At 40.8% G+C, this 19,895-nt stretch overlaps 2 protein-coding genes across 2 annotated transcripts in view; both read right to left on the reverse strand.

Moving 5' to 3' along the window:
• The window catches only part of LOC124003589 (MAP kinase-activated protein kinase 3-like), a 77,562-nt gene extending 65,697 nt beyond the window's left edge, over nucleotides 1-11,865 (reverse strand). The window contains exon 1 of the mRNA XM_046311958.1: nucleotides 11,041-11,865. Within this exon, the coding sequence (XP_046167914.1) occupies nucleotides 11,041-11,337 (297 nt within the window). The 5' untranslated portion in view covers nucleotides 11,338-11,865. The remainder of the gene's footprint in view (nucleotides 1-11,040) is intronic.
• Nucleotides 11,866-14,066: 2,201 nt separating this feature from the next.
• The window catches only part of dnah1 (dynein, axonemal, heavy chain 1), a 69,382-nt gene continuing 63,553 nt past the window's right edge, over nucleotides 14,067-19,895 (reverse strand). The window contains exons 73-77 of the mRNA XM_046312950.1: nucleotides 18,086-18,216; nucleotides 17,742-17,886; nucleotides 15,275-15,481; nucleotides 14,817-15,051; nucleotides 14,067-14,444 (exon numbers count right to left, since the gene is read on the reverse strand). Coding sequence (XP_046168906.1) covers nucleotides 14,323-14,444; nucleotides 14,817-15,051; nucleotides 15,275-15,481; nucleotides 17,742-17,886; nucleotides 18,086-18,216 — 840 coding nt within the window. The 3' untranslated portion in view covers nucleotides 14,067-14,322. The remainder of the gene's footprint in view (nucleotides 14,445-14,816; nucleotides 15,052-15,274; nucleotides 15,482-17,741; nucleotides 17,887-18,085; nucleotides 18,217-19,895) is intronic.

Consider the following 19,895-nt stretch of genomic DNA (forward strand, 5'->3'; position numbering starts at 1 on the left):
ACCTTCACCACCTGGGGGCGGCCTGTCAGAAAGTCCAGGACCCAGTTGCAAAGGGAGGGGTTAAGACCCAGGGCTTCCAGCTTGATGATGAGCTTGGAGGGTACTATGGTGTTAAATACTGAGCTGTAGTCAATGAACAGCATTCTTACATAGGTATTCCTTTTGTCCAGATGGGATAGGGCAGTGTGATGTCGATTGCGTCATCTGTGGACCTGCTGGGGCGGTATGCAAATTCAAGTGGGTCTAGGTTGGCCGGTAAGGTGGAGGTGATATGATCCTTGACTAGTCTCTCAAAGCACTTCATGATGACAGAAGTGGGTTCTACGAGGTGGTAGTCATTTAGTTCATCTTTGGCTTCTTGGGTACAGGAACAATGGTAGCTATCTTAAAGCATGTGGGAATAACAGACTGGGATAGGGAGAGATTGAATATGTCCGTAAACACACTAGCCAGCTGGTCTGCACATGCTTTGAGGATCCCTGCTAGGGATGCTGTCTGGGCCAGTAGCCTTGCGAGGGTTAACACGTTTAAATGTTTTACTTACGTCAGCCACGGAGAAGGAGAGGGAGGGTGGCGCAGTCCTTGTTAGCGGGCCAAGACGGTGGCACTGTATTATCCTCGAAGCGGGCAAAGAAGGTGTTTCGTTTGTCTGGAAGCGTGATGTCGGTGTCCCTGACGTGGCTTGATTTCTTTTTGTAGTCCGTGAACCTTGTCCCTGTACTGGCATTTCGCTTGTTTGATTGCCTTGCAGAGGGAATACAGTGCCTTGCGAAAGTATTCGGCCCCCTTGAACTTTGCGACCTTTTGACAAAATTTCAGGCTTCAAACATAAAGATATAAAACTGTATTTTTTTGTGAAGAATCAACAACATGTGGGACACAATCGTGAAGTGGAACGACATTTATTGGATATTTCAAACTTTTTTAACAAATCAAAAACTGAAAAATTGGGCGTGCAGAATTATTCAGCCCCTTTACTTTCAGTGCAGCAAACTCTCTCCAGAAGTTCAGTGAGGATCTCTGAATGATCCAATGTTGACCTAAATGACTAATGATGATAAATACAATCCACCTGTGTGTAATCAAGTCTCCGTATAAATGCACCTGCACTGTGATAGTCTCAGAGGTCCGTTAAAAGCGCAGAGAGCATCATGAAGAACAAGGAACACACCAGGCAGGTCCGAGATACTGTTGTGAAGAAGTTTAAAGCTGGATTTGGATACAAAAAGATTTCCCAAGCTTTAAACATCCCAAGGAGCACTGTGCAAGCGATAATCTTGAAATGGAAGGAGTATCAGACCACTGCAAATCTACCAACACCTGGCCGTCCCTCTAAACTTTCAGCTCATACAAGGAGAAGACTGATCAGAGATGCAGCCAAGAGGTCCATGATCACTCTGGATGAACTGCAGAGATCTACAGCTGAGGTGGGAGACTCTGTCCATAGGACAACAATCAGTCGTATATTGCACAAATCTGGCCTTTATTGAAGAGTGGCAAGAAGAAAGCCATTTCTTAAAGATATCCATAAAAAGTGTTGTTTAAAGTTTGCCACAAGCCACCTGGGAGACACACCAAACATGTTGAAGAAGGTGCTCTGGTCAGATGAAACCAAAATGGAACTTTTTGGCAACAATGCAAAATGTTATGTTTGGCGTAAAAGCAACAAAGCTCATCACCCTGAACACACCATCCCCACTGTCAAACATGGTGGTGGCAGCATCATGGTTTGGGCCTGCTTTTCTTCAGCAGGGACAGGGAAGATGGTTAAAATTGATGGGAAGATGGATGGAGCCAAATACAGGACCATTCTGGAAGTTAACCTGATGGAGTCTGCAAAAGACCTGAGACTGGGACGGAGATTTGTCTTCCAACAAGACAATTATCCAAAACATAAAGCAAAATCTACAATGGAATGGTTCAAAAATAAACATATCCAGGTGTTAGAATGGTCAAGTCAAAGTCCAGACCTGAATCCAATCGAGAATCTGTGGAAAGAACTGAAAACTGCTGTTCACAAATGCTCTCCATCCAACCTCACTGAGCTCGAGCTGTTTTGCAAGGAGGAATGGGAAAACATTTCAGTCTCTCGATGTGCAAAACTGATAGAGACATACCCCAAGCGACTTACAGCTGTAATCGCAGCAAAAGGTGGCGCTACAAAGTATTAACTTAAGGGGGCTGAATAATTTTGCACGCCCAATTTTTCAGTTTTTGATTTGTTAAAAAAGTTTGAAATATCCAATAAATGTCGTTCCACTTCATGATTGTGTCCCACTTGTTGATTCTTCACAAAAAAACACAGTTTTATATCTTTATGTTCGAAGCCTGAAATGTGGAAAAAGGTCGCAAAGTTCAAGGGGGCCGAATACTTTCGCAAGGCACTGTAGCTACACTGTTTATATGGTTAATTGCGGTGGATCGCGCTTTCAGTTTTGCGCGAATTCTGCCACACATCCACAGTTTCTGGATAGGGTAGGTTTTAATAGTCACAGTGGGTACAACATCTCCAATGCACTTCTTTATAAACGATCTCACCAAATCAAGCTATTAAGCCGGTACCGCTATTTCCTATTCCCGTACTCAGCCAGCCTTTTGACTGTCTGATTATTGACTGTTGGCCCTCTGGTCTTGATCTAAGAATGGTAGTAGTTACCTGTTCACTGTGATGTGTCAGACCACTAAGTTTCCTGCTGCCTATCCTCTCCGGTCTATCACAACTAAGTCTGTGCTAAAAGCTTTGCCTCAGTTTCTCGCTGTTTGAAATCTCTAAGGTTATTCAGTGACCAAGGTTCTAATATCACCTCTCATCTGTTTGGTCAGGTTCTCCAACAGTTCCATATTAAATACAATTTGCCTAGAAACTATCACTTGCAGAGTCAAGGAGCGCTGGAACGTTTCCATCAAACACTTAAGTCTTTGCTGAGAGCTTATTGTACGGAGATGGAGGTGTTGCCATGGTTACTGGTAGACGTCAGGGAGGTTTCACAGGAGAGCACAGGTTTCAGTCCAAATTACTTAGTGTTCGGACATAATGTGCGCGGGATTCTAGCAGTGCTCCAGGATGACTGGAAGTCTCCTAAGCCAACTCAGTCCCTGTTATCTTATTACCGGTGACGCCTGTATGCCGATGGTGAGATGGTGAAAGAGAAGCTATCATCTTCACAGGTGAGGATGAAATGAATATTTGATCTGCGAGCTGAGCCGTGTCACTTTAGTCCAGGTGACCAGGTTATTGCTCTGCTGCCAATTGTTGCTTCACCTTTTCAAGCCAAGTTCCAAGGTTCATATATGGTTGTGCACCAGTGCACTGAGAAAAACGATCTAGTTGCCACTCCGGAATGAAGGAAAGCGCACCAACTGTGCCACATAAATCTGCTAAAACCCTATTACGCACGTTCCTCTGGGGCCGAACAGTGGGAGTCTGCAGAGGACGGTAACCTGTTATTTTGGCCGGTACCGTTACATCGTCGGGTTCTTGTTTTTGTCATGCTAGGTCTGTGCATGGTGAGGAGGATGTCCCGATGACTGCGTACTGCAGGGTAGATATAAACAATTCAGAGTCACTGGATATTTTGGATAGCCTTCTCGCTCATCTACCTGCTGATTGGCAAGACGAGTTGGTCGATCTGATTCTGAGTTTTCCAGTTTTGTTTCCTGATACACCTACACTTACAAACTTAATACAACACGATATTGACGTTGGGGATGCTGATCTCCATCCGTCAGTGGTTCTATAGTTTCTTCAGAGATCCAGCGTGTTGTGACATATGCGTGTCCTCCACGTGACTGGCCACTGTTTACTTTGTATTCCCTGTTCCTTGTATTTGGTTTGTTTATGTTTGGATGGTGTGGCGTTCCGGGGTCCTTGGTGGTCCCAGGTTTTATGGGGGGGGGGGGGGGGGGAGGTGACAAGCCTCCCACCCTGTCTGACAAATTATTTTCTCTTTGCTCTTGTTTTCCTTAACTTCTATAGGGTAGGAATTTTGGATGAAAAGCATGCCCAAATTAAACTGCCTGCTACTTGGTCCCAGAGGATATGATATGCATATAACTGGTAGATTTGGATAGAAAACACTAAAGTTTCCAAAACTGTTAAAATAGTGTCTGTGTATAACACAACTGATTTGGCAGGCGAAACCCTGAGAAAAATCAATTCAGGAAGTATTTTTGAGGGGGGGTTTTGTAGTTTTCTATTCAATGCCATTACAGTATCCATTGACTTAGGACTCAAATTGCAGTTCCTATGCCTTCCACTAGATGTCAACAGTCTTTAGAAATTGTTTTAGGCTTGTATTCTGATAAATGAGGGAGTAAGACCAGTTTGAATGAGTGGACCCTGCCGTGTCACAGAGCTTTTTCATGCGCAATCCCAAGAGTGTGCCTTTCTTGTTTACCTTTTATATTGACGACGTTATTGTCCGGTTGATTATTTAGGCTAAAAACAACCTGAGGATTGAATATAAACATCGTTTGACATGTTTCTATGAACTTTACGGACACAATTAGGATTTCTTTTTTGTCTGCCTGTTTTGACTGCGTTTGAGCCTGTGGATGACTGAAGAAAACACGTAAACAAAACTGAGGTTTTTTGATATAAAGAGACTTTATCGAACAAAAGGAACATTTATTGAGTAATTAAATGTCTTCTGAGTGCAAACATATGAAGATCATCAAAGGTAAGGGATTCATTTTATTTTAATTTTATCTCTATTTCTGACTTGTGTAACTCTTCTACTTGGCTGGTTTGTAATGATTTGTCTGTTGGGCTATGTTCTCAAATAATCGTAAGGTATTATTTAAAGCATTTTTCAAATCTGACACCGTGGTTGGATTCACATGAAGTTCATCTTTAAACCTATGTAAAATAGGTTTTGTTTTCTGAATTTTTATAATGAGTATTTCTGTATTTGAATTTGGCGCTCTGCAATCTCACTGGATGTTGGCCAGGTGGGACGCTAGCATCCCACTTACCCTAGAAAGGTTAATAGGATGTCGGTGGGCGGAGCAGGGAGCATCGTCAGCAGAATTGGACACGCCTGTGCTCGGGTGTGTCCCGGGGATAAATACACCTTTCTCCCATAGATTGAGGAGACTCTCTCCATGCAGACACACTTGGATTTTGGTTGTGGCATCTTTTTGTTAATTAGTTTTGGCACCTCTCAAAACCCCTCATTATTAACATCTATTAACACATCCACTCACTCACACACACCATTGTTACATGGATATAGTTTACTTCATTTAATAAATATGCTTGTTTAATCTCCGCATTGTCTTCCTCTTTGTTATGGGCTACGAGCCGGTTCGTAACAATAGTCTTTGTCACACCCTGATCTGGTTCACCTGTCCTTGTGATTGTCTCCACCCCCTCCAGGTGTCGCGTGTTATCCCCAATGTATATATCCCTGTGTTTCCTGTCTCTCTGTGCAAGTTCGTCTTGTTTGCCAAGTCAAACAGCGTATTTCCTTGCTCCTATTTTTCCTAATCTCTGTTTGTTTCTAGTCCTCCTGGTTTCGACCCTTGCCTGTCCTGACTCCGAACCCGCCTGCCTGACCACTCTGCCTGTTCTGACTACCAGCCTGCCTATCCCCTTGTACTGTTTTGGACTTGGATCTGGCTTCTGACCCCTGCCTGGCCTGACCTCGAGACTGCCTATCTTCTGGTACTGTTTGGACTTTGACCTGGTTTACGAACTCTCACCAGTCCCCGACCTGCCTTTGCCTACTCCCTTTATTATAATAAATATCGGAGCTTACCATCTGCCTCCTGTGTCTACATTTGTGTCTCGTCATGTGCCTTTATAGCCTTGTTATTGTTATTTTATTGTGTTGCCTTTTCCTTTTTTTTCCAGCAAATTGTTCATACTTTTTATCTCTGCATTGTTGGGAAAGGGCTCATAAGTAAGCATTTCACTGTAAAGTCTAAACCTGTTGTTACGAATTTGATTTAAGACATACAAAGTTGAGTGAGTTAATCCTCAAATGGACTCATTTCTAATGTGAGGTGACATCATCTGGGCCCTCTGCAGACACTATGGGCCCTAAGAGCACACCTGTCCCTGATTCCCCTCTCAACCAATCAGCCCCTTCTCTGCTGAGGCCCCGGCAGTGAGACAGGCTTAATCTGGTTTAATCTACCCAGCCCCTTCCTAACAGAGCTTTGTGTCCTGATATCCATTTAAGAATCTCATATTTTCAATTCATAGACCTTTTCACACACACTGGTACAACATCAAAGCCTTACACGTTGATGTAAATGATGAAGTTTAGAAACTGTTCAAGGTTGAGGGCAGTCTGGATATCGATCTGTGTATCTCAGTAACAGTTTGTCTAACATACCTTTCGCTTTATAAGTGCTCTATTCAAGACAGCGTGATAAATGTAAAGTTAATTTCTGACATATGCAGCGGTTACCGTGAATGCAGTCTCCACTAACGCGGGAACATTGCCTTTACATGGATATCACGCTGTAACATTGAATTACCACCGTATGGATTGAATAGAGCCCTAAGTCTCTATTCAACCAATAAAGTGAAGAAAATAGAGTAAACGAGTAAGTAGCTAGGGAGTGTAAAGAACCACTAACTCCAGGAATTTAAAAAAGAATAACCTAACATGTACACTAAGTGTACAAAACATTAGGAACACCTTCCTTCTGTTGCTTTGCTTCCCCTTTTCCCCTCAGAACATCATCAATTCATTCAACAGACTTTACAATGTGTTGAACGCGTTCTACAGGGATGTGGGCCCATATTGACTCCCCAGTTGTGTCAAGTTGGCTGGATGTCCTTTGGGTGGTGGACCATTCTTGATACACACAGAACACTGTTGAGCGTGAAACCCAGCAGTGTTGCAGTTCTTGACACACTCAAACCAGTGCGCCTGGCACCTACTACCATACACCGTTCAAAGACACTTAAATCTTTTGTCTTGCCCATTCACCTCTGAATGGCACGCATACATAATCCATGTCTCACTTGTCTCAAGGCTTACAAATCCTTCTTCAACCTGTCTCCTCACCTTCCTCTACACTGACTGAAGTGGATTTAACAACTGACGATAAGGGATCATAGATTTTACTTGGATTCACCTGGTCCATCTGTCATGGAACGTGTAGTGTTCCTAATGTTTTGTAGACTCAGTGTATACTGAAGGCCTTATGAATGTTAAAATGAATAGATACTGCTGATATTAGATTAGTAACATATGACACTGACGAGAAAATAAGATCCCACTTGAAACAAAATGTAGCTAAATCTTTGCAAATATATTGTAATAACATATATTGTAGGCTACACAGGTAGACATTGTTACATTGTACTAATATAGTACTTCATAGTAATACCTCTTTGAGGTATGTAGTCAGATATAATCCTGAAATATACATTCACATGAACAGTACGTTTAATCTATAACACATATCATCCCGCCATCCCTCTCTGACTGATTAACTGTTTTTATTGGCATGGCTGACTTTCCTGAGGCTGGGGGCACTGTTCCGGTTAGTAGGTTCCCTCTGCTACACACTACAGATTCTCAGATCACTTTCATGTGAACCGAAAGCATAGTAATTTAAGTGGGACACAGATGGACCACAACCCTGCTAACCCTGCCAAGAAGGAAAAGCCCTGTCAATGGCTTATAATATAAGAAGAACAACCACAAAATGAACAGAAGCTGAAGAAACTGAACAGTGAGCTAAAACCAGATAGATGCAAAACATTACAATGAAATTAATCTAAAAACTATTTGAAAGAAGAAGAGCTTGGCTATGAAGAGAGTGCAGTAAAAGTTTGGTTGGAACAAATGGGAGTTCCAGAATGGAACATTCACCTGCCAAATAGAGCTTCTAATGGAACATACAGCAAATTGAATCTCAGGAGTTCCTTCATGGAACAACACAGGGTATTTTCATGCTAGACACTGATTCTTAGAGCTGGCAGCCAGGCAAGTCCAAGACGAGAGAGCCCTGATCGCTTTCATTGAATTAGATTAAAAGGGCTAGTAGAGTGGATTAAACCCATCCATTACACTTAGCACTCAGGAGTGGACTTAATTAATAAGTGACTGAGCTTGACAGCCCTTCACCCCCATGCCTCATTCTCTCTATGCCTGTTTGTCATGTATTAAAAACAAAGGGGAAATCGAGTTGTAAATTACCAGCAGTGTCAATGTGATTCTTTATGCACAAGGCTCACCCAGGCAACTGAAGGTTTAATAACTACTGTATACACAGAGGCTGGTTTCTGTACAATCACAAACACCACCACACACCTGCCAGAATATTTTCCCATCCACGTCACACTTTGTGATTTATTTGGCATTCAGTGGGTGGTGGTGTCCCTGCAATCAATATTTTATTTATTTCAATTTCTCTCGCTCTCTTAAACAAGCTTGTAAATGAGGTCAGAGTGAGGGCCCATGTAGGGTAGCTTTGCCCTGTGACTCCATGGGTAGTTCCTGGTTACTGTGACCTGGTCGTCACTAGTAACCACAGCCACAAAGTCATAAACTCTGCCTATTTCTACAATTTATCATCTCAAAATCTGATTTTAAACCTAACCCTAACCTTAACTACACTGCTGTGATCAGGCACCTGGTGAGACACCCAGCTGTGATTGCAATGAAATGGCTAAACAACACTAGACTGGATGATGCGACTCACATGGTACACAGCAGAGGGGGAGCAGTGACACACTGGTCTGGACAGGAGTCCGTTGTGAATGCAGTATTCACACAGAAATGGGCTGAGCTTGGATTCGTTCTCTATAAAAAATAAATAATCCTGGGAGGTTAATACTTTATGTTGTTTGGATTTGAAAATCCAACCGTTGTATTGGAAGGGGACGGTGCTTAGGGGGCTGTGTGTGGTTGTCCATGTGGGTGTGAGTGAGAGACACAGAAGAAAACCAATCAGTAAAAAGGGACATCCCATTAATTATCAACAGATCGCGCCGACAACATCACAATAGCCTTTCCAGACTCTGAAGTCAGGAGGACTTTGAGTTAGGTGTCAGCCAGACTATAACAACACAACTTCTTACCTGCAATAGGCAACTATAGCAGACAATGTCAGGCAGCAGGCCAATATAAAGTAATCCAATTTAACATGCTCAGTACTAATTATCCACAGCATCCACTTGACAAATGGTGTTTTCCCGACTAATTGCACTCTGCAGTATTTTGTCTCAAACTCTGAAAACTCTAAAAACTGAATGTTATTGACAAGATTGACTTGAATTCAGGACAATTTCCGACACATAAGACTCTGCTCCCCTGTAAAATGACTTTCTCTCTTCTGTTCTCCTCTCTCTCTGTTCTCTGATTCTGTACTCTATCCAATCATTTTATCCTGACCCCACCCCCCTCTTGTCCTGTGTGCGTGTGCCTCTGTGTCCCTGTTTTGGGGAATCTGATCTGGCTGAACCGCCGTGGACAGTAAATCGCTCCCTCTGTAGCCCTGTACTGGCAGTGACAGCTTTCCATTGCTTGACCAGAACAACGTCTGTGTGTGTCACGTGTGTATGTGTTCCTAATATTCCTAGGACTCTACATTGCATTTTCAGTACACTGTTTATAAACACCACATATTTATTTATATACCATATTCTTGAAATAGCTCACGCTACCTACCACTGTACATATCATTATTAGTATATCTTGTGTAAATTCATGTGGTGTATATACGTATAGATTCAGTAGTGGAAAAATTGTCATACGTGAGTAAAAGTAAAGATACCTTAATAGAAGTGAAAAGTGAAAGTCATCCAGTAAAATCTACTTAATTAAGTAAAAGTCTAAAAGTATTTGGTTTTAAATATACTTAAGTATCAAAAGTAAATGTAATTGCTAAAATATACTTAAGTTTCAAAAGCAAAAGTATTTAGCAAACTAGGCACCATTGTATTTTTTTATTTATGGATAGCCAGGGGCATTCTCCAACCCTCACACATGATTTACAAACAAAGCATGTGTTTAGTGAGTCTGCCAGATCAGAGGCAGTAGGGATGACCAGGGATGTTCTCTTGATAAGTGTGTGAATTTGACACATTTCCTGTTCTTCTAAGCATTCAAAATGGAACAAGTACTTTTGCGTGTCAGAAAAAGTATATTATTTTCTTTAGGAATGTAGTAAAGTATAAAGATGTAAAAAATATTGTACGTTCAAGTATTGTTACTTAAGTACTTTACATGACTGTATAGATTGCATTTGAATTACTGCTACAGTGCTACTTGGCTTGTTAATTGAATTAGTTTCATCATTTTTTAGTTTTTCCTTTTTTATATTATTTGTGTACTTTACTGCATTGTTAGGAGCTAGTAACATAAGCTTTCCATTGCACCCGCTATAACATCTGCTAAACTGTGTACATGACCAATAAACTTTGATTTGAGGTATGAGATGAGAAAACTTTAATTCCACCAGCTCTGGGGCAAAACCTAGGCGTTTAGCTCAGCAGGATAACAGTATCTTGCATCATGCCAATGATGTTGGTTCTATTTGGTCAGATCACATGTTTGTTGCCTCTCAACCAGAATAGTGTATGTAACATGCAAAGCACACATGTGCAAATCAAAACCAGAGTACCACATTTGTTCTGAGCCTCAGCACATTGCATTTCCCCCCATGCCCATCTTCCAGGTGCATAGTCAGCACCGGAACGGATACCCTACGCAAGGGTCATATGCCACTGCCAGCACACGCACACCGTAAAAAAAACATAGATATGTAGAAGATACATTACACACACACATGGATACTGGTACACCACACTCAAACACACGTTAATTGCTGTGCTATTACACCATAATGGCCTTTCCTTGCTTTTCCTCAATAGAAGATGTATGTAGAATGTCATTAGTTTGAAGAGGCAGAGAGAAATCTGATAAAAATATACTCAAAAGGTCAAAGTTGTTATTTTTACTAGATGATTTGATCAAGACTAGGGATATATTATGCAAGATCCCAATATTACCAAATGGCATCAGGACTCAAAACTCTGAGCAACAGGCTATTTCCACAGGTAGGTGGTATTACCTTCAGTGCGCACTTCTCCCCAGTCTTCTTATTGGTGCATTCCAGAACCTTCCCATTGATCCCCAACCCAAGGACCTGACTGGAGATCTTATACTCGTCTGTCACCGCGTTACGCTTTATCTCCAATTTTGGGAAAACGGGCATAGGGAATTGCGTGGAATTCGTGTCTTCCTGTGCAGCCGGCGCCGCGTTGTCAGTGCAGTCTGGTTCGGTTTGAGGTTCTGATGTGGTGTCAAGTTTTGGCTCAGCCTTCGGCGATTCAGAAGGTTGCTCCTTACCGTTACCATTTTGTAGCATGGTCACACAGATGTGTCTGTGAGTGGTCACCTAGGATTTAAAAAAAAACTGACCTCAAAAGGCTAATATGACTTTGAAAGTGAAATTACGCGAATGTCCCGTAATTTACCCTAAGCAGAAATGACTCCTTGACACCGCTAAGGGCGCGCATTCGGTGTTCACTTTCCCTTGGACAGTTCCTGTGTGCCTCGGGATGTTTAAAACATTGAAAATACAATAGCCTACGAGTTAATAGTCCCACGATTAAAAAGGTTTTGTACGAAAACTTTTCTAAAATAAAATGGAAAATACTTTACGGTATATACACAACAGCAGCCTATTGATCTTCTTCAACCAATCATTAAATTCAAGTTCAATACAATAATCCTGCATATCCGCAGGGTAAAAAAACAAACAATAAACATGTCCACATTTGAATAGGCTAGAGTAGAAAATTTGTCATTCTTGTCAGATGCCTTCAGTTAAACTGGCCTCGTAACTTTCCAACGTCCTTTTGTCACATGGGCTAATGACTGAGGGGAGTTTGCGTAAGCATTACCATCTACTCAAGTTATTTCTCAACAGGCTCCCTCTTAAAGGAGCAGTACATTTTGTCGGCAAATAACTAGTAGTCTGTAATAGGAAAGCTAGGCCCGACAGGGTAGAATTGAATGGAATTAAATAAATAAAAATATATACCCTAGACTAACTGCAATCTGTCAGAGTAGATGGTAATTTGTGTTTTAAAATGTATCTGCTTTTAAACAAACTCTCCTTCAAGCATGCACAAGTGTGTCAACATTTTGAAGGACATCCCAGGTAAGTGACTTGAATACAAAGTGCTTAATATAACCCAGGCTTAAACCCTCCCCAAATGCAACAATTAATGAGTGGCAAGGAAAAAACTGATGATCAAGATAGATGGAGAGAGAAACAGATATATAGAGAGAAGGGTGGGGGTAAAGAGGGATGGACATCCTTGAAAACTGAAGCAGGCCACATCACCTGCTTAGCTAAACTGTCATTCTGGCAGTCATTTTAAACACATAATCCAACATAAATAGTATGACGGTATAGCTTATTCTGACATCTTGAGAGTATATAATTTATTGCAGAGACTAAATATAGACTGAACTAAACTTTGCATACAGTCTTAAAGTGCATTGAATAAACGGTGTGCCTTACTGGTTCATCAGTTTAAATATTATCGGATTATAGTGGAGGAAACTGCTTTATTGCTCTCCTCTTCCAAAATAGCACAACTAAAATAAACTTCACTGCGGTTGGCAATGTACAATGCCTTCAGAAAGAATTCACACTTGCTGACTTTTTCCACATTTGTGTTACAGCCTGAATTTAAAATTAATTCAATGTAGATTTTTTTGTGTCATTGGTTTACACACAATACCCCATAATGTCATAGTATAATTATGTTTTTTGACATATTTACTAATTAATTTAAAATTAAAAGCTTAAATGTCTTGAGTCAATAAATATTCAACGACTTTGTTATGGTAAGCCTAAATAAATTCAGGAATAAAAAGGTGCTTAAAAAGTCACATAATAAGTTGCATGGACTCACTCTGTCTGCAATAATAGTGTTTAAAATTATTTATGAATGACTACCTAATCTCTGTACCCCACATATACAATTATCTGTAAGGTCCTTAAAAGTTGAGCAGTGAATTTAAAACACAGATTCAACCACAAAGACCAGGGAGGTTTTCCAATGCCTCGCGAAGAAGGGCACCTATTGATAGATGGGTAAAAAATATGCAGGCATTGAATATCCCTTTCAGCCTAGTAAAGTTATGAATTACACTTTGGAAGGCGTATCAATACACCCAGTCAATACAAAGATACAGGCTTCCTTCCTAACCCAGTTGCCAGAGAGGAAGGAAACCGCTCAGGGATTTCACCATGAGGCCAATGGTGCCTTTAAAACAGTTACAGAGTTTAATGGCTGTGAAAGGAGAAAACTGAGGATGGATCAACAACATTGTAGGTCCTCCACAATACTAACCTAATTGAAAGAGTGCAAAGAAGGAAGCCTGTACAGAATAAAAATATTCCAAAACATGCATCCGGTTTGCAACAAGGCATTAATAATGCAAAAAATGTGTCAAAGCAATTAACTTTGGGGCAAATCCAATACAACACATTATTGAGTAACACTCTCTATATTTTCAAGCATAATGGTATCTGCATCATGTTAAGGGTATGCTTGTAATCATTAAGGACTGGGGAGTTTTACAGGATAAAAAAGAAATGGAATGGCTAAGCACAGGCAAAATCCTAGAGGACAACCAGCCTCAGTCTGCTTTCCACCAGACAACGGGAGATGAATTCACCATTCAGCAGATCAATAACCTAAATCACAAGGACAAATCTACACTGGAGTTGCTCACTCAGAAGACAGTGAATGTTTCTGAGTGGCTGACTTACAGTTTTGATTTAAATCTACTTCAAAATCTATGAAAAGACCTGAAAATGGTTGTTTTAGCAATGATCAACAACAATTTGACAGAGCTTGAAGAACGTTGAAAAAAATAATGGGCAAATGTTGCACTATCCCAGTGTGAAAGGCTCTTAAGAGACTTACCCAGAAAGACATAGCTGTAATCGCTGCCAAAAATGCTTCTACAAAGTATTGACTCAGGGGTGTGAATACTTGTGTAACTGAGATATCTGTATTTAATTTTCAATACATTTTCAAAAACGTCTAAAAACATGTTTTCCCTTTGTCGTTATGGGGTATTGTGTGTAGATGGGTGAGACAAAATGTAAATTTAATACATTTTGAATTCAGGCAGTAACACAACAAAATGTGGAATAAGTCAAGGGGTATGAATACTTTCTGAAGGCACTGTAGAAACATACAAACATTCCCCCTCAGTAAAAATGTGCATCCTGCCAGGAAAGTCCAGTTTGTTTGATTTTGATGTTTTTGTTGTGTATGTAGTAAGCGAAAGGGAAACTGTGTGTGTGTGTGTGTGTTGATTATGTTTAGTAGTCCAGTGCACAGATGAGGGCCACTCCCTGTTTGATCCAGTATCTCTGGGTGGTGTGTGTGGGCAGCTCCACAGCGATCACGTAGTTAGTAGAGTGACCTGTCGTAGACAGAGTTCCTATAGAGAAAACACGGAGCTGCAGTCAGGACCAGACTCAAACTACTTTACTCCCTTTTATGCTGATTAAGGTAAATCATGGTGATCTCATCTGTCAACAAACTGTAATAGTCCCTGGAAGCTGACGATGGAAAATACATAGCTACAGTATGAAGCATTTCGTTATTAGACACCGGGTCTATTTTGGGCATGTAATAAACCACCTAAAAGAAGCACACAGGCTAATACACTATTACACAGACAGACACACTAATATAAGGATATGCAATCAAACACCAGCACACACACACAAACACTGTTGGAGCCAGATCCTTGTACATGAGAGTATATAGTAGGTGCAGTATTGGCCTGTTGTATTGCTCAGGCACTGACCGGCACGTGTGAGGGTCTTGTAGATGGGGCAGATGTAAACTCCTGAAGTGGGTGGTTTGCGGTTGGGCTCAGGAACCATCCAGATGACAGCCATCTCAGTGTAGAGCTCTTTGGGCCGGGACTCAGTGAGCAGGCCTACCTTGGCGTCCCAGCGCGCCCCCTCCAGGAACAAGCCGTGGATGTAGCAACCCATCTCAGGCCTCTCCTTCAGCGCAGAGGCAGACTCCCTCATCACCTGGGATGGGACATAAAGGAGAAGGCACAGATGTCATTAAGTTTAAGGATGTCATCAAAAACTTCCAACGGAGAAATCGGCCAAGTAATACCCAATCAAAACAAGTAATCCATTTTCCAACAGGGTAAATTGCTCACTATAAATGTAACCTCCAATATGAAATACATTCACATTTGGGGAGGAGGGAAGAGAGGAAGGGAATGAGAGTGTGCTGCTATCTCACCCTGAAGTCAAAGCCAATGGTATCTATGGAGACCACGGAGCGGCGGGCAAAGTTCTGCAGTGTTCCTGTGAGGAAAGCCTGGGGGAAGAAGAAGCCACTGATCCAGAAAACAGGTGGGACACCGTCAGAGATCCAGCCATGTAAGAACTTGATCCTCTGGAGCAGGTCAGACACCCAGGAGGCCAGGGGTTTCAAAGAGGGGTAGGCCTGGTGGAAGACAGGGAGAGACAGAGGGAATACTTAATGATTGGCCCCGTGGGGGTTTTCACAAAAGGAAAAGTGTAGAATGATTTCAGTGTGTTTCATAGATGCGGTAAAGAGGTCAATCGAACTTGACCAAAACAATGGAATTACCATGGAAAGGGCTGGGGGAAACAGCCATGGGGGAAAGATTCTGAATCTCCTCATAGAGTACCACAGTATGAGTCATAATACCCATTAAATCTAGCGGTCAAACAAGGAAATGGTTCCAATAATTTTTCCACCATAAGTTTTTCCCATAGGGGTTTTTAGAAACACTTAAAATAAGGGCTGTGTTTCGTGTAGGCTTACCCTGGCATGACATTTTGATAACCGTGTAAGTATTTCTACGACAAGCTGACTTTTATCAATATATTCGCTTGTATTTACCCCTTAAAAATGAAATGCTAATTAGCTACTAATGTGGCTATCAAAGAACTCCAAATGTCACGATGATCTGGACAAGACCGCCAAATCGAGGCAAAGGTAAGAATCTCTGGATGAACTACCTAATGTTAGCTACATTTAGGAATGAATAAATTGCCTACATTTCTTTAAATGGATAATTCTGTGAACTATCTTGTGCAAGTTTTAAATTGACACAATAACTGTTAGCAAAGGTGTCTGCTAGATATGATGTGCAGGAGCTTGCAGGGATTTGTAGTCTTGCATGATGTCTACTTTGATGCTAATTAGCATTTTTGAATCTGAGAGTTAATAGAGCCGAATATATTAATAAAAGTCTTATTGTCCAAGAGATTTACATGGTTATTAAAAAACGTCACGCCAGGATAAGTGTACACCAAACACAGCCCTTACTTTAAGTGTTTATAAAATTCCCTATGGGAAAACTGAATGGTGGAAAAAGGATTGTAACCATTTCCTTATTTGACTGCTAGGTTTTATGGGTATTATGACACCTGCACTGTGGGGCTCTATTGCCCCCCAGCAAAGTTTGTCTATATTTAGGCTATTGTTTATATGTGTATTTCACAATATGTTGAGGTAAAAACCTGAGTATAATGCTTGTATAGATGTCATCCCTAACACATGTTCATGTCATGGTTACCAATCAACTGCATTACAGTTAAACATGACTTTCATCAACGATGAAGCTAGATATGTTTTTTAAATGTTTAATTTAACCTTTATTTTACTAGGGAAGTCAGTTAAGAACAAATTCTTATTTTCAATGACAGCCTAGGAACAATGGGTTAACTGCCTGTTCAGGGGCAGAACGACAGATTTGTACCTTGTCAGCTCGGGGATTCGAACTTGCAACCTTTCGGTTACTAGTCCAACGCTCTAACCACTAGGCTACCCTGCCGCCCCAATATGCTAACCAGCTTATACAAACGGGAGTTAGCATTTACCAGTCACTATTTTTAAATCTGAAAAGGGACAACTTCTACATGTCATACAGCGAAAACAGCCAAATCGGACTTAAGTAAGCACATTGTAGGCCTGTTACAATACATAAATCATGACGGATTTGACGATTATTCACTTTTTTAGATCAGATTTGTGGAATGTGTGCCAATCTTCCATTGACTCCTTGATCGCATCTATTTGGGATAGCCACAGGTTCGTTGACTAGTGGTTTCCATTTGCGCGCTGTGCCTATCTCACGCGCCAGTAAAGACTAGAACGATTTGTGAGTCTATTCGTGACTTTGCATTTTTTCGTGTTTCTTTTATTGTGTTGAAGGGGATCCCCATTTAAATTATCTATGAGCGCTCTGAGGTGTTAAACTAAACCCTGGTACCAGGTCTGTGCTAATTAGATGAGTGTGTATATACAGTAGCTGTGATTGATTTAGTGATTCAAAAGGGGTTGATAACTGTTGGTGTATACCATGTTTTCAACTTGCTTTGTTTATTGAAACTGAATTGACATGTTTTCCTTTTAATAATAATTCATAACCATCGGTTGTTTGTGATCATTATTTTGCATAGTTCAAGGGGTATCTAATTGTTGTGTGTTTCAATACTGTGTGTGCATATTATATTTCTTAGTGGGTAAACTATATTCTTTAGGGATATATTATCTACTAGGTTAGACCCAACCCAGTCCACACACTAATTTTCACATGCTGCCTGCTTACATAGTTTATTATTGCCACACACCTAGATACTAGGTTCAAACTTATATTAACTCAGGTCCCTCAGCATAGAGGACTACAATAATGTAACTCTAAATATGTTCATGTATATGTTCCTGTAAATACCTTGGCCTGCCACATGTCAGGGACTTTGTTGATGAATAGGCTGTTGGCCATAAGCTCCAGTTCTGATGACATCACCACTAAGCCCTTCAGAGCCTTCACAATATCACTGAGGCTCTGGGATATGACCACTAACAACCGGTTATACCTGAGAGAGAAGGTTGGGTGGAGAGGGATAGGAGAAAGAAAGAGATACTCAGGAGAATGTTGACTATAGAAGAGCTCTCTGAAACAGAATATTGTGATGGTAACTGGAACTGTCTTGAAGTTAATGGTGGGAGAAACAGATATGGCACTAGACAGAATGTTAGGGACTTCAGCAGTGGTTTTTGACAGGACTAGGTTACCTGATGACCTCCTGGATCAGGACTGTGTTCATGGACTCCTCATACTGGACTGGGTACTTAGTCATCACCTCCTGAACACTGATAGGCTGGGGGACCTTCTCAACAATGCCTGCCACTATCTCCTCTACAATCTACAGGGAAAAAAACAAGATCCATTACCAGCCCAGCCTGAATTCCTTTTTATTTTTTATTTCACCTTTATTTAACCAGGTAGGCTAGTTGAGAACAGGTTCTCATTTGCAACTGCGACCTGGCCAAGATAAAGCATAGCAGTGTGAACAGACAACACAGAGTTACACATGGAGTAAACAATTAACAAGTCAATAACACAGAGAAAAAAAGGGGAGTCTATATACAATGTGTGCAAAAGGCATGAGGAGGTAGGCGAATAATTACAATATTGCAGATTAACACTGGAGTGATAAATGATCAGATGATAAATGATCCTTCAAACATACAACACAATCACTCAACACAACCCCACCACACTTTCTGAAGGTACAGGTTCATACCCCTTGACTTATTCCACATTTTGTTGCGTTAAAGCCTGAATTCAAAATGGATGAAATGTATTGTTTTTCCTCACCCATCTACACACAATACCCCATAATGACAAAGTGAAAACAAGTTTTTATACATTTTTGTAAATGTATTGAATATAAAATACAGAAAAATTGCATTTACATACAGTATTCACACCCTGGGTCAATACATTTTAGAATCACCTTTGGCAGCAATCTCTGGGTAAGTCTTTCTGGGTAAGTCTCTATGGGCTCTGCACACCTGGATTGTACAATATTTGTATATTATTATTATTGAAAAAATTATTCAAGCTCCCTCAAGTTGGTTGTTGATCATTGCTAGACAGCCATTTTCAAGTCTTGCCATAGATTTTCAAGCCGATTTAAGTCAAAACTGTAACTAGGACACTCAGGAATATTCAATGTCATCTTGGTAAGCAAATTCAGTGTATAGTTGTGTTTTAGGTTATTGTCCTGCTGAAAGGTACATTTGTCTCCCTGTGTCCGTTGGAAAGCAGGCTGGACCAGGTTTCCCTCTAGGATTTTGCTTAGCTCTATTCAGTTTCTTTTTATAAAAAAAAAATCCCCAGTCCTTGCTGATGGGACAAGCATACCCATAACATGATACAGCCACCACCATGCTTGAAAATATGAAAACTGTTACTGTGATGTGTTGTGTTGGATTTGCCCATACAAAACGCTTTGTATTCAGGACATAAAGTTAATTTCTTTGCCATTTGTTTTGCAGTTTTAATTTACTGCCTTATTGCAAACAGAATGATGTTTTGGAATATTTGCATTGTGTACAGGCTTACTTCTTTTCACTCTGTCATTTAGGTTAGTATTGTGGAATAACTCAAATGTTGTTGATCCATCCTCAGTTTTCTCCTATCACAACCATTAAACTCTGTAACTGCTTTAACGTCATCATTGGCCTTATGGTGAAATCCCTGAGCGGTTTCCTTCCTCTCCGACTACTGAGTTAGGAAGGAAGCCTGCATCTTTGTAGTGACTGGGTGTATTGATACCCCATCCAAAGTATAATTAATAACTTCACCATGCTCAAAGGGATATTTAATGTCTGTTGTTTTTTAACCAATCTACCAATAGGTGCCCTTCTTGGCGAGGCATTGGGAAACCTACCTGGTCATTGTGGTTGAATCTGTGTTTTAAATTCACTGCTCGACTAAGGGACCTGACAGATAAATTGTATGTGTGGGTAACAGAGATCAGGGAATCATTCAGACATCATGCTAAACACTAATATTGCACACAGAGTGAGTTCATGT

This window comes from Oncorhynchus gorbuscha, linkage group LG18, assembly GCF_021184085.1.
Source record: "Oncorhynchus gorbuscha isolate QuinsamMale2020 ecotype Even-year linkage group LG18, OgorEven_v1.0, whole genome shotgun sequence".
NCBI classification, from domain to species: domain Eukaryota; kingdom Metazoa; phylum Chordata; class Actinopteri; order Salmoniformes; family Salmonidae; genus Oncorhynchus; species Oncorhynchus gorbuscha.